The sequence below is a fragment of the Bufo bufo genome, chromosome 8 (genome assembly GCF_905171765.1).
Source record: "Bufo bufo chromosome 8, aBufBuf1.1, whole genome shotgun sequence".
Taxonomy (NCBI): domain Eukaryota; kingdom Metazoa; phylum Chordata; class Amphibia; order Anura; family Bufonidae; genus Bufo; species Bufo bufo.
The window spans coordinates 219,197,304-219,210,743 of record NC_053396.1 but is presented as its reverse complement, the minus strand read 5'-3'; the positions used below and the strand labels follow the sequence as shown (position 1 = coordinate 219,210,743).

The following is a 13,440-nucleotide window of genomic DNA, read 5'->3' as shown; positions in this document are numbered from 1 at the left end:
GTATTAAATGAGAGAGAGAAAAAATAACAGAGAAAAAAACATATATTAGTCTCTCCTGGGACTTGAACTTATCTCTACATGCAAGGCTGACCACTGAGCACTAAGTTATGAAAATTACAGCATCAAAAATAACATTTTTTTCTATGCTTAGAAAGATTAAAAATATTACTGGTGTCTTTATAAGCATAGATTGTGCCTGTGAATAAAGCAGTAATATGTATATTAGCTGTCTAAGCATATATCAACGTGGTAAGGCTACAGTAAGTGGTGTATATGATATGTGCATGCTAGGACACAGCTGTAGCATGCTGATGTCTAACCCTGTCAATCAAGTGGAGAGGGAGTGTGCAGAGCACAGGGGGTTTTACAACGCAGTGCTCCAAGGATTCAGCCCTGCCCCTCGGTGCTCCAACATGCTCATTTGCTTATGAATAAAAACACAGATATCTCTGCAGCTGTTTAGCCTACAGACAAAAGAAAGGTAACATTTAAATCAGCATGATCAACCCTACCCTAGTTTGCAGGGTTGATCATGCTGCCAGATCCTCTTTAAGGAGGGCCAGTACCCTGCCTAAGCCTTATATTATATGAGAACTTGAAAATCCATTATTATTTCCACTGGGCAATATGAAGCAACATTAAAGTCTTGGATATGATGGGATACACAGTATGTTATTGTTCATCTTTCAAAAGACGCCAAATGAACCATAGACTGTATTCGCTACCTGTAAAAGGTGCAATTTTGGGCAGGATTGGTTAGATGTCAGTATTTAGTGGATTGTGATCATAATGTATAGGTTATAAGGGCTGATGAACAATATGGACGATGGGAGCTGTAGTTCTGAGACAATGCAAGACTGCAAGATGACTGTTCTTACTTCACATCAAATGTATACAGATAATATAGAGCTCACATAGTTTATACCCTGCCCAGCATACGGGCAACCCACCAGTTACAGGGCATAATTATTCTGCAGATCACACGACCTGAGCCGTAACAGTAAGGGTAGGGGTAGTACCCCAAAAGGGGCTCACACACTCTCTGGCAGTATCTCTGTCCACGGCGGCAGTGAGTGCAGCAGAAGCCTCTATTATCCCAACTTGGATGGAAGTCAAGCCCAACTTCTCTCTAGAGGACAGGACAAAAACAGAATGAGGCAATATTATAGTAGTTATATTCTTGTACATAAGAGAAGTATTATAGTAGTAATATTCTTGTGCATAGTAGGCAGTATAATAGTAGTAATATTCTTGTACATAGTAGGCAGTATTATAGTAGTTATATTCTTGTACACAGGAGGCAGTATTATAGTAGTTATATTCCTGTACATAGGAGCAGTATTATAGTAGTTATATTCTTGTACATAGGAGCAGTATTATAGTAGTTATATTCTTATACATAGGAGCAGTATTATAGTAGTTATATTCTTGTACATAGGAGCAGTATTATAGTAGTTATATTCTTGTACATAGGAGGCAGTATTATAGTAGTTATATTCTTGTACATAGGAGCAGTATTATAGCAGTTATATTCTTGTACATAGGAGGCAGTATTATAGTAGTTGTATTCTTGTACACAGGAGCAGTATTATAGTAGTTAAATTCTTGTACATACCGGTAGGAGCAGTATAATAGTAGTTTTACAGCAAGACACGGAGGCTCCTATTGCTATCTCCTTCTTTACTTTTCCACCAATAGCAGCAAAGAAGAAATTTACATAATCATAACAATAAAGGACCCTCCCCTGACAGATCCTATAATAAGCAGTGTCCTCTTCAGTAACTTCCTCTTTCTTTGCTGCTTCCACCAAGATAAGTAACATCTATTCAGTATATTTTTGTGGCATGATTGCTGTGATTTAGGGGTTAAGCTCGGAGCTTCTGCTCGCTCAGACTACTGTATGTCAGACTGTGTCTCTTAATTGAGTTTATTCCCCTTATATATATTTGTATATTGTTTCTAGGCCTTCATATCTTAGGGATTCATTCTAGGCCCTTTCCCTTGCTTGGGGGTTCTCCCCCCCTTTTTCATTTTGTTTCCCGTTTTGTTTTTCCCTGTATTATTTTCCGTTTGCGATTTTGTGGCTTCCGATTCCCACCCTTATTCTGTCCGTTACCTGCGGCCTGCTCCGGCGGTGTTCCTCCACTCTTTTCTCTCTTCTCCTTGGTGCTCCGTTCACAGTCTATCTCCGGCGCCGGCTCTGCTTATTTCCCGCGGGTCGCGAGATCTCGGCGGCCATTTTGGGAGCTCCTGCGCGTGTTCTCGCGGGATTTCGGCACTGCATCTACACCGGACGGTCTCGGCTCCTTCTCTACGGCTCCTGGGGTGATTAACCCCTCGTTTTGGTTAGTTGGGGGGTTGTTAGGCTAGCACTTGCCATTTTAGCTCCCCCTTAGGTTACCTGCAGCCGTAGACCTGTTTTAATAATTTATCATTATTATCTGAATAGACCAAGCATGTCATCCGACCGATCCCCATCTGGGCCTACTCCCCCTCCATCTGGGGAGCCCAGAAGGTCTGAGATGAATGCACAGGCCCTGGAGTTTCAGCGCTCAGTATCTAGCGCAATAATTGAAGCCATGGGATCCATGTCATCCATGATATCCCAGACCATCTCCCAGGCCTTGTCTGCCCATGCCCCTGGCCCCTCTAGTCTGACGCCTGCTATACCTCATCCGCAGCCTGCCGTTTATGATACTCCTAATATACAGGAGAACCTGACTGGTGTGATTTCAGCCACCCTTGATAGCGTGCATAGATCACGCAAAAGAGCCTTACCGCGCCAGGCAGAAAGGGCGCGCACGTGGAAATGTGCTAGAGCACAAACTAGCGATGTGGAATCAGAATTGGATTCTGATACGGAGGCTAATGCGGAGGCGAGCTGCCATTCCGAGGATATTCCAGGCACTGCTGGCCCTATGCCTTCCACCTCTGAGTCTATGGGTCCTGCCTCCACCGCCCCTAATACGGCATCTACCCTGGTGGATCCCTCTGGCACCCCCTTATTCGACCCTGATGCCCTCCACTACCCTAGGTCAGCGGAGTGGATGCCTATAGCTCATGTGAGCGATTATTTAGAGCATTGGGTGCGCCGTCCTCTGAGCAAAGAGGCGCGCAGCAAGCTCAGATCTGAGTGCCCCAGACCATTGATCCCCAACAAGGTCTGTGAAACGCCGGCAGTTGATCCCAAGATTACACAGTTCTTGGCAAAATCCGGCTGGAACCCCCGTAAGGGGTTGGATTCGGCAATTAAGAGATGCCAGGACAAGCTCCTTGACATTTTTGGCCCCCTTGCCAAAATTTTTGAAATGGCCGAATCGGCCAGAGCGGACGGCTCTCCGATAGATCCGGAGGAGCTTACTGGCTGGATACAGAGAGCCATTTGTATTGCGGGCAGCACCAACTCCTCCCTGGCCATTGAACGGCGTAAAGCCATACTATTCAAAATAGATCCTAAATTGGCCAACCTGGCACTTACTGAGGCGGGTAAGGATGCTCAGGGTCTGCTTTGCGGGGATTCCTTTATCAAGGACCTCAGCAGATATGTAGGAGCATTTACTGCCCTGGACAAGGCCCAGTCCTCTATGCGTAGGGTTTTTCAGGGACGGGTCTCCACTAGGGCCGGCAGTAGTAGGGGCCGTCTGTCCGGCCGTTCAAGTTTCCAGGCCCGCAGCTCGGGCAGAGGCTCCTTCACCCAAAGACCACCCTTCCAGGACCAAAGGAATCCCCCTCCACTCTTCCCGGCCAGAGGCGGCCAATGGCGTTCAAGGTCCGTTAGAGGGAATCCGAATTTCCGAAAATCCTTCGGTAAGTCTTTCCCCAGTGGGGACTTCTTTGGTTCCTTGTGTCGGGGGCAGACTCCGTTTTTGTTTCCACGTTTGGTCCAGCATTACATCAGACCCATGGGTGCTGACCACTGTGCAGGGGTTCCACATAGAACTTACGGAATCGCCAGATCTTATCCCTTCTACCACACCACTTCCTCTGGCATTACCAGACAGGGAGCTCGTGGATTTAGAACTGTATTCCCTTTTTCAAAAAAGGGCGATAGAAAGGGCCCCTCCTACTCTGGGGGGTGTAGTCAGCAACATTTTTCTAGTGCAGAAAAAGAGTGGACAAATGCGTCCGGTGATAAATCTCCGTGCCCTGAACTCTGTGGTGCGCTATCGCCACTTCAAGGTGGAGGGAATTCACCTCCTTCGGGACTTGCTGATTCCGGGGGACTGGATGGTGAAGCTGGACCTCAAAGATGCCTATCTGACGGTCCCAATTGCCACCTCGTCCAGGGATCTCCTGCGCTTCCTGTGGAGGGGCGAAGTGTGGCGCTTCACTTGCCTTCCATTCGGCCTTTCTTCGGCGCCTTGGTGCTTTACCAAGCTTCTGCGCCCGGTCATTGCCTGGCTACGGAGTCGGGGTGTGCGTCTAGTCATCTATGTAGACGACATCCTCATTATGCATCAATGTCAGTCAATGCTGCTACAACACCTTCCGTGGACCTCGAACCTCCTTACGGCTCTTGGATTTCTGCTCAATCCCGAGAAATCCTGCCTCACGCCGTCTCGACGGATGGAGTTCCTGGGCTTCATGGTGGACTCTGTTGCGGAATCTCTCAGTCTTCCGTCAGAGAAGTTGCGGACGATACGCAAGGAGTTGAGACATGCTCTCTCAGCTACCTCCCTATCCCTACGCCACCTGGCTCGCATCATTGGCCTGCTGGCCTCCTCCATCCAGGCGGTGTTCCCCGCTCCTCTCCATTATCGGGCCCTACAGCGCCTGAAGATTGCCCACCTTCGTGCCGGGGCCTCGTTCGCGGACGCGGTGGTTCTGGACCAGGAAGCGCGGGAGGAACTTCGATGGTGGATATGCAACTTGGAAGCCTGGAACGGCAGAGCAATCTTCGGATTTCAACCAGAATTCACGGTGGAGTCGGACGCGAGTCTCCAAGGCTGGGGTGCCCACTGTGAGGGTATTTCCACAGGGGGTCGATGGTCGGAGGCCGAGACCCAACTTCACATCAACGCTCTGGAACTCCTGGCGGGCTCGTTTGCCATCCGGAGTTTTACCAATGGCAACGCATGCATCCGATTACGCATGGACAATGTGTCGGCGGTCCGCTATGTCAATCACCTAGGCGGCACCCAATCGGCTACCTTGGCCCGACTGGCGAAAGAGTTCTGGTCCTACTGTCTTTCCAGGGACATCATGATACAAGCGGAGTACCTTCCGGGTCTACACAACTACCGAGCGGATCGGAGTTCCAGATGCTTCACGGACGGCAGCGACTGGAGGCTCGCACCGGAGATGTTCTCCATGATCTCAGACACCTGGGGTCCTTGCGCCATAGACCTCTTTGCGTCACAGCTCAATACTCACCTTCCCAGGTTCTTCAGCTGGCGCCCGGATCCGGAGGTGGTGGACGCGTTTCTCCAGGACTGGTCATCAGCTCTACATTACGCGTTTAGACCTTTTGCCATGATCCCGAGGATGCTGCTGATGGTGGTGATCCCCTTCTGGGGGACTCAAGCCTGATACCCGATCCTCCTGGAACTCCTGGTGGATGAACCTCTCCTTCTTCCGGATCGAACGGATCTCCTCCAGGACCCTCTGGGTGCTCCACATCCCCTGCTGGTCGACAGATCCCTTCAACTTCTGGCGTGCCGAATCTCAGGACTCCCGGAGAGGTCGAGGGAATTTCGGAGGCAACTAGACGCCTCCTGGACAACGCTTGGGCTTCCGGCACCCGGAAGTCTTACCGGGCAGCTTGGGGATCTTGGGTTAGCTGGTGCGTGGAACGGGACCTGGATCCCATTTCGGCGCCTGTGACCCATTTGTTACAATTCCTTACGGTCTCTTTTTGAGGCAGGAAAAGCTTATCGGACCATTAATTTGTTCCGTTCAGCGATTTCTTCTACTCATCAGGGTTTTGATGGTGTTCCGGCGGGTCAACACCCTTCGGTGTCACGCCTACTACGTGGCTCACGCTTGGCTCGGCCTCCTCGGCCACGCTTCACCACTACGTGGGATGTTTCCCTGGTCCTTCCTTTCCTCTCTGCTTGGCCGGAAAACGCGGCTCTTTCCCTCCGTCAGCTGTCAGCCAAGTTGTTGACCCTCTTTTGCCTCATTTCCTGTAAGAGGGTTTCCGATGTCAGGGCTCTGGATCATGATGCGAGATCCTTTACTCCCGAGGGCGTCACATTACGCGGCGCACCAAGACCAATATTCGGTCCGTGTCTTATCCCTGTTTCCCGTCTTCTCCGGCGCTTTGTCCTGTAGCCTGCTTGCGGGAATATGAGTTGCGCACTCGGACTCACCGCTCTGCGGACATCCCACACCTGTTCCTCTCTATTCGCCATCCTTTTGGCCCGGTGACTAGTCCTACTTTGGCGCGTTGGATGAAGTGGGTCATGTCCCTTTCGGGGATTGATACGGCGGTCTTTACAGCTCATTCGGCCAGGGGCGCGGCTGCCACGGCCCTGGCTGTTTCGGGGGCTCGTTTGGAGGACATTTTGCGTTTGGCTGACTGGTCTAGGGCCACGACGTTTAGAGAATTTTATTTTCGTCAGACCCCTCATGTGTTTTCATCTATTATTGATCAGCTTTGAACTTGCAATATGAGCCTCCGTGTCTTGCTGTAAAACTAAATGATTTTCCTATTCCATGACGTAAAGTCATAGTTTTATTAAAGACACGGAGGCGAGTATTGCCCGCCCTGGGTTTTTCCTGCCCGCCCTTTTACTGTGTGATTATTATTGACGGTTTACATTGTCTTTTATTGCTATTTATTACGTATATTTTACTGAATATTTATGGTTCTGTTTATCAGCGACCTTACGGTGTACGACCGTTTCCAGGGTCGATCTTGTTCAGTTTCTGCCTGATTCTTACACTGGCTATATTATTTGCTCTGTTTCAGGTTGAAGTTTCCACGGCGTATGGAATTCTACGTTGTTCCAGGTTTCCTGAAGTGTTAGCCAAGTTGGCTTGAATTCTACAGTTTGATGGACCAGAATGGTTGTCGTTTCTCGGGTCCAGTTCCAGTTTCCGGTTACGGTTCCAGTTACGGTTATGCGGTTGGTGTCGCGGATACAAAGAAAGAGAAAGTTACTGAAGAGGACACTGCTTATTATAGGATCTGTCAGGGGAGGGGCCTTTATTGTTATGATTATGTAAATTTCTTCTTTGCTGCTATTGGTGGAAAAGTAAAGAAGGAGATAGCAATATGAGCCTCCGTGTCTTTAATAAAACTATGACTTTACGTCATGGAATAGGAAAATCATTTAGTTATATTCTTGTACATAGGAGCAGTATTATAGTAGTTATATTCTTGTACATAGGAGCAGTATTATAGTAGTTATATTCTTGTACATAGGAGCAGTATTATAGTAGTTATATTCTTGTACATAGGAGGCAGTATTATAGTAGTTATATTCTTGTACATAGGAGCAGTATTATAGTAGTTATATTCTTGTACATAGGAGCAGTATTATAGTAGTTATATTCTTGTACATAGGAGGCAGTATTATAGTAGTTATATTCTTGTACATAGGAGCAGTATTATAGTAGTTATATTCTTGTACATAGGAGCAGTATTATAGTAGTTATATTCTTGTATATAGGAGCAGTATTATAGTAGTTATATTCTTGTACATAGGGGCAGTATTATAGTAGTTATATTCTTGTACATAGGAGCAGTATTATAGTAGTTATATTCTTGTACATAGGAGCAGTATTATAGTAGTTATATTCTTGTACATAAGAGCAGTATTATAGTAGTTATATTCTTGTACATAGGAGCAGTATTATAGTAGTTATATTCTTATACATAGGAGCAGTATTATAGTAGTTATATTCTTATACATAGGAGCAGTATTATAGTAGTTATATTCTTGTACATAGGAGCAGTATTATAGTAGTTATATTCTTGTACATAGGAGCAGTATTATAGTAGTTATATTCTTGTACATAGGAGCAGTATTATAGCAGTTATATTCTTGTATATAGGAGCAGTAGTATAGTAGTTATATTCTTGTACATAAGAGCAGTATTATAGTAGTTATATTCTTGTACATAGGAGCAGTATTATAGTAGTTATATTCTTGTACATAGGAGCAGTATTATAGTAGATATATTCTTGTACATAGGAGCAGTATTATAGTAGTTATATTCTTATACGTGGGGGGGGGGGCATCATTATAGCAGTTATATTCTATTACATGGGCAGCAATATTATAGTATTTATTTGGATTTCATATGCAGCCTCTTAACTGCCCCATATGAGGATTAAACATTTCTTAGTAATTACTGTATATTACTAAATTGTTATTAAGTGATTCTCTTTACATTAATACAAATTATCTTTGAGATGGAGATGCTCTCTTTCCGGAGGCTTTCTGACTTTTTTTTATTTACAATAGGAACTTTTCCCTGTAATTAACTCCCATTGAATGACTCCACATAGAAATCTCTGGTAATAGCGATTTGCTTATTTACTATGTGGATAGGACCATAATGTGGGTCAGTGCCATTGTGGGAATTCTCTTCATTTTAGCAGGTCCTGAGATCATTAACCTTCCTCTGCCATATAGTAAATACCATCTGTGCTCGTAGGAGGTTTGGTCAATTTATCATAACCAACATAATATATGTAATGTATCCGAGCCCGGTAATGAATTGTCTGGGAATAATCATTTTCAACCAAGGCTTTCATTTTTATCGGAATTTGTTTTTTTGCGAAATCTCCGGGATCTCTGATCGCTATGAACGGCAGAAAGACAATTATTTAAATAAAAGTGATTTATATTGGAGCGTGTTAATGTGGCATGTTATGCCTTCAGGTACAGTTAGAATCGTCCCAGTAAAATCCCTCATTTGCATGCGTAATTGGCAGCCCATTAATGCCTCATTAGAAGCGCAGAGAGGGAGCGTCGAGAACAGAAGACTCGACAGCGGGACGGGCACACTGTGTGCGGAGCCCGCCGGATTGTCAGCCTTTGTGTTGCGACATTCAAACAAACTTTGCATAAAACCAACAGCAAATGGTTATCCTGCCATAAAAAAGAATCTGCAGATGGCACGTGTCTTCTTCAAGGTTTAATGAGGTTTGCAGACTCCTACTGAAAAGTCTCCTCCAAAACGCCATGCGCCCCTCATTGTGTCATTAACGGCGGGAAGTTGTTCCGCTTACAGTCGTTTGTCTAAATAAAGCTCAGGAGCCATTTTTTTTCAGTTGTATATATATAAATTATATCATGTGTGATACTGTCTGCTGAGTCATGTATCTAATCCGATCATGTGGATACTGCCTATGGGGCCATGTATCTAAACCTGTCATGTCTGATACTGTCTGCTGAGCCATGTATCTAATCCGATCATGTGGATACTGTATATGGGGCCATGTATCTAATCCTATCATGTCTGATACTGTCTGCTGAGCCATGTATCTAATCCTATCATGTGGATACTGTCTATGGGGCCATGTATCTAATCCTATCATGTCTGATACTGTCTGCTGAGCCATGTATCTAATCCTATCATGTGGATACTGTATATGGGGCCATGTATCTAAACCTGTCATGTCTGATACTGTCTGCTGAGCCATGTATCTAATCCTATCATGTGGATACTGTCTATGGGGCCATGTATCTAATCCTATCATGTGGATACTGCCTATGGGGCCATGTATCTAAACCTGTCATGTCTGATACTGTCTGCTGAGTCATGTATCTAAGCCTGTCATGTCTGATACTGTATATGGGGCCATGTATCTAAACCTGTCATGTCTGATACTGTATATGGGGCCATGTATCTAAACCTGTCATGTCTGATACTGTCTGCTGAGCCATGTATCTAATCCGATCATGTGGATACTGCCTATGGGGCCATGTATCTAAACCTGTCATGTGTGATACTGTCTGCTGAGTCATGTATCTAATCCGATCATGTGGATACTGTATATGGGGCCATGTATCTAATCCTATCATGTGGATACTGTATATGGGGCCATGTATCTAATCCTATCATGTGTGATACTGTCTGCTGAGCCATGTATCTAATCCTATCATGTGGATACTGCCTATGGGACCATGTATCTAAACCTGTCATGTCTGATACTGTCTGCTGGGCCTTTTATTTAAGGCTATTAAGTTTGATACGGTCAACTGGGTATCTCATCCTATCATGTGTGATACTTTCTCCTGAGTAATTTATCTAAGCCTGGTAAGGGCTCATGTACACAAACATTTTTAGTTTCCGGGTCCGTTCCATTTTTTTCGCTGCCCGTATGTGGAACGATTCACTTCAATGAGGCCGCAGAAAAAAAAGAAAAAAAAACGGAAATGACTCCATGGGCATTCAGTGTCCGTATGTCCATTCCGCAAAAAAACGGAACATGTCCTATTATTGTCCGCATGACGGACAAGGATAGGACTGTTTCTATTAGGGGGCCGGCTGTTCCGTTCCACAACATGCGGAACAGACACGGCCGGTACCCATGTTTTGTGGATCCACAATTTTGCGGAACGCAAAACACTCAACAATTGTGTGCAGGAGCCCTAAGTGTGATTCTGTCCAATGGGCTATGTACGCTTAGCATGTGTGATACTGTCTGCTGAGACATGTATCTAAGCATATAAATTGTGGTGCAGTCTGCTGGGCTGTGTATCTAAGGCTATTTTCACACTAGCGTTGTCTGGATCCGGCGTTGCCGTACGCTGTCTGTCTGGATCCGGCGTTGCTGGACGCTGTCTGTCTGGATCCGGGCGTCTGCCGGACGCTATCTGTCTGGATCCGGCGTTGCCGGACGCTGCCTGTCTAGATCCGGCAATTGCCGCACGCTGTCTGTCTGGATCCGGCGTTGCCGCACGCTGTCTGTCTGGATCCGGCGTTGCCGCACGCTGTCTGTCTGGATCCGGCGTCTGACGGACGCTGTCTGTCTGGATCCGGCGTTGCCAGACTTTGTCTGTCTGGATCCGGCGTCTGCCGTACGCTATCTGTCTGGATCCGGCGTTGCCAGACTTTGTCTGTCTGGAACCGGCGTTGCCGGACGCTGTCTGTCTGGATCCGGCGTTGCCAGACTTTGTCTGTCTGGATCCGGCGTCTGCCGTACGCTATCTGTCTGGATCCGGCATTGCCGGACGCTGTCTGTCTGGATCCGGCGTTGCCGGACGCTGTCTGTCTGGATCCGGCGTTGCCAGACTTTGTCTGTCTGGATCTGGCGTTGCCGGACTTTGTCTGTCTGGATCCGGCGTTGCCGGACGCTGTCTGTCTGGATCCGGCGTCTGCCGTACGCTGTCTGTCTGGATCCGGCGTCTGCCGTACGCTGTCTGTCTGGATCCGGCGTTGCCGCACGCTGTCTGTCTGGATCCGGCGTTGCCGGACGCTGTCTGTCTGGATTCGGCGTCTGCCGTACGCTATCTGTCTGGATCCGGCATTGCCGGACGCTGTCTGTCTGGATCCGGCGTTGCCGGACGCTGTCTGTCTGGATCCGGCGTTGCCGGACGCTGTCTGTCTGGATCCGGCGCTGCCGGACGCACAGCCCCCGACACCTCATGCCCCGCCCAACTGGTGAATGCAGTGTAAAACCGAACGTGTGACTAAATATTGTTGCACTGGTTGTTAAAAAATGGGTCCCTTAATAAATGTGCCTCAATGAATGCAAAGGCTAAAAACTCATCCCGACTTAATGCTTCTTACAGCTGAGGGTTTGTTACTGTTGTATCCAGTTTAGACAACCTTCCGCGAAGTTCGCCAGGATCCCAGACGGATACATTTACCTGCACCGATACACTGTAACAAGCTTTGTGTTGCTGCGTTCAGCTCACAGACAATGGTCTACACTGGATACAAATGTAACAAACCAGGACAGGTCGCAAGATATAAAAAAGGATGCTCCTATTCACTGAGAGCAAGCAGAGATTTTGCAAATGGAAAAGACATTTAGCAGAAAGTAGGTTAGAAGCTTGCAGAAGGCGGCGTTAGGCGATGATCGGGCTCCTCTGCTGAACGCGGCGGTTAAGTGAATGAACTCACGGGGCGAGTGTAATAAATGCTGCATTAAATCAATGATTGGGAAGTTGCTCTCAGCGCAGAAGTTCATGTTTATTAGATTAAAACGAGCCATCGGGATGAAAGTAGTGAAAAGCTCATTCATCCAAACCACAATGATCCCCACACCCGCTGCAGGCATCGTGACTGGCCCAAGCTACAAGCTGTTCATCAAGGGGTTAAGTCAGTGGTGAGAATCCACAGCATAGATCGGCGTTCTGCGGGTATAAAATCCTCGCCGCCGATCGATTCCGCCTGCAGTTTTTATGCAGTCTGTGGATGGTTGGGTAACATCTCATCCACTTTGCTTGTGCTACAAATTCTGCGGATATTCCACCTGAAATTCCGCTGCACAGAATCCTCCGTGTTTATGTCACGTGTGAACATATCCTTATCATCCATTCTACGGCGGCGGTCCGAGCGGGGGTGCCACATGGGCATACTCAGCATCGGGCTGCAGTCCAGTGTGCCCCCCAGAGAAAATGATTCCGAGGGCCCAACCTCTGTGCAGACAGGACCTTAAGGGCCCTATTGTACTGGTACTCCAGTCTGTATATACTATATATCTGTACACACTGCGTCTATTATACCTCGTACCTCACATATCAGTACACTGCTGTATATACTGTATATCTGTACACACTGCGTCTATTATACCTCATACCTCACATATCAGTACACTGCTGTATATACTATATATCTGTACACACAGCATCTATTATACCTCGTACCTCACATATCAGTACACTGCTGTATATACTATATACCTGTACACACTGCATCTATTATACCTCGTACCTCACATATCAGTACACTGCTGTATATACTATATCTGTACACACAGCATCTATCATACCCCGTACCTCACATATCAGTACACTGCTGTATATACTGTATATCTGTACACACTGCATCTATTATACCTCCTACCTCACATATCAGTACACTGCGGTATATACTATATATCTGTACACACTGCATCTATTATATCTCGTACCTCACATATCAGTACACTGCTGTATATACTATATATCTGTACACACTGCGTCTATTATACCTTGTACCTCACATATCAGTACACTGCTGTATATACTATATATCTGTACACACTGCATCTATTATACCTCCTACCTCACATATCAGTACACTGCTGTATATACTATATATCTGTACACACTGCGTCTATTATACCTTGTACCTCACATATCAGTACACTGCTGTATATACTATATATCTGTACACACTGCATCTATTATACCTCCTACCTCACATATCAGTACACTGCTGTATATACTATATATCTGTACACACTGCATCTATTATACCTCATACCTCACATATCAGTACACTGCTGTATATACTATATATCTGTACACACAGCATCTATTATACCTCGTA

General features: G+C 46.3%; 1 protein-coding gene across 1 annotated transcript in view; it reads right to left on the bottom strand.

The window, feature by feature from the left end:
- Nucleotides 1-543: 543 nt before the first annotated feature.
- Nucleotides 544-13,440, bottom strand: part of TNMD (tenomodulin) — an 80,559-nt gene continuing 67,662 nt past the window's right edge. Inside the window, exon 7 of the mRNA XM_040405814.1 lies at nucleotides 544-1,129. Within this exon, the coding sequence (XP_040261748.1) occupies nucleotides 920-1,129 (210 nt within the window). The 3' untranslated portion in view covers nucleotides 544-919. The remainder of the gene's footprint in view (nucleotides 1,130-13,440) is intronic.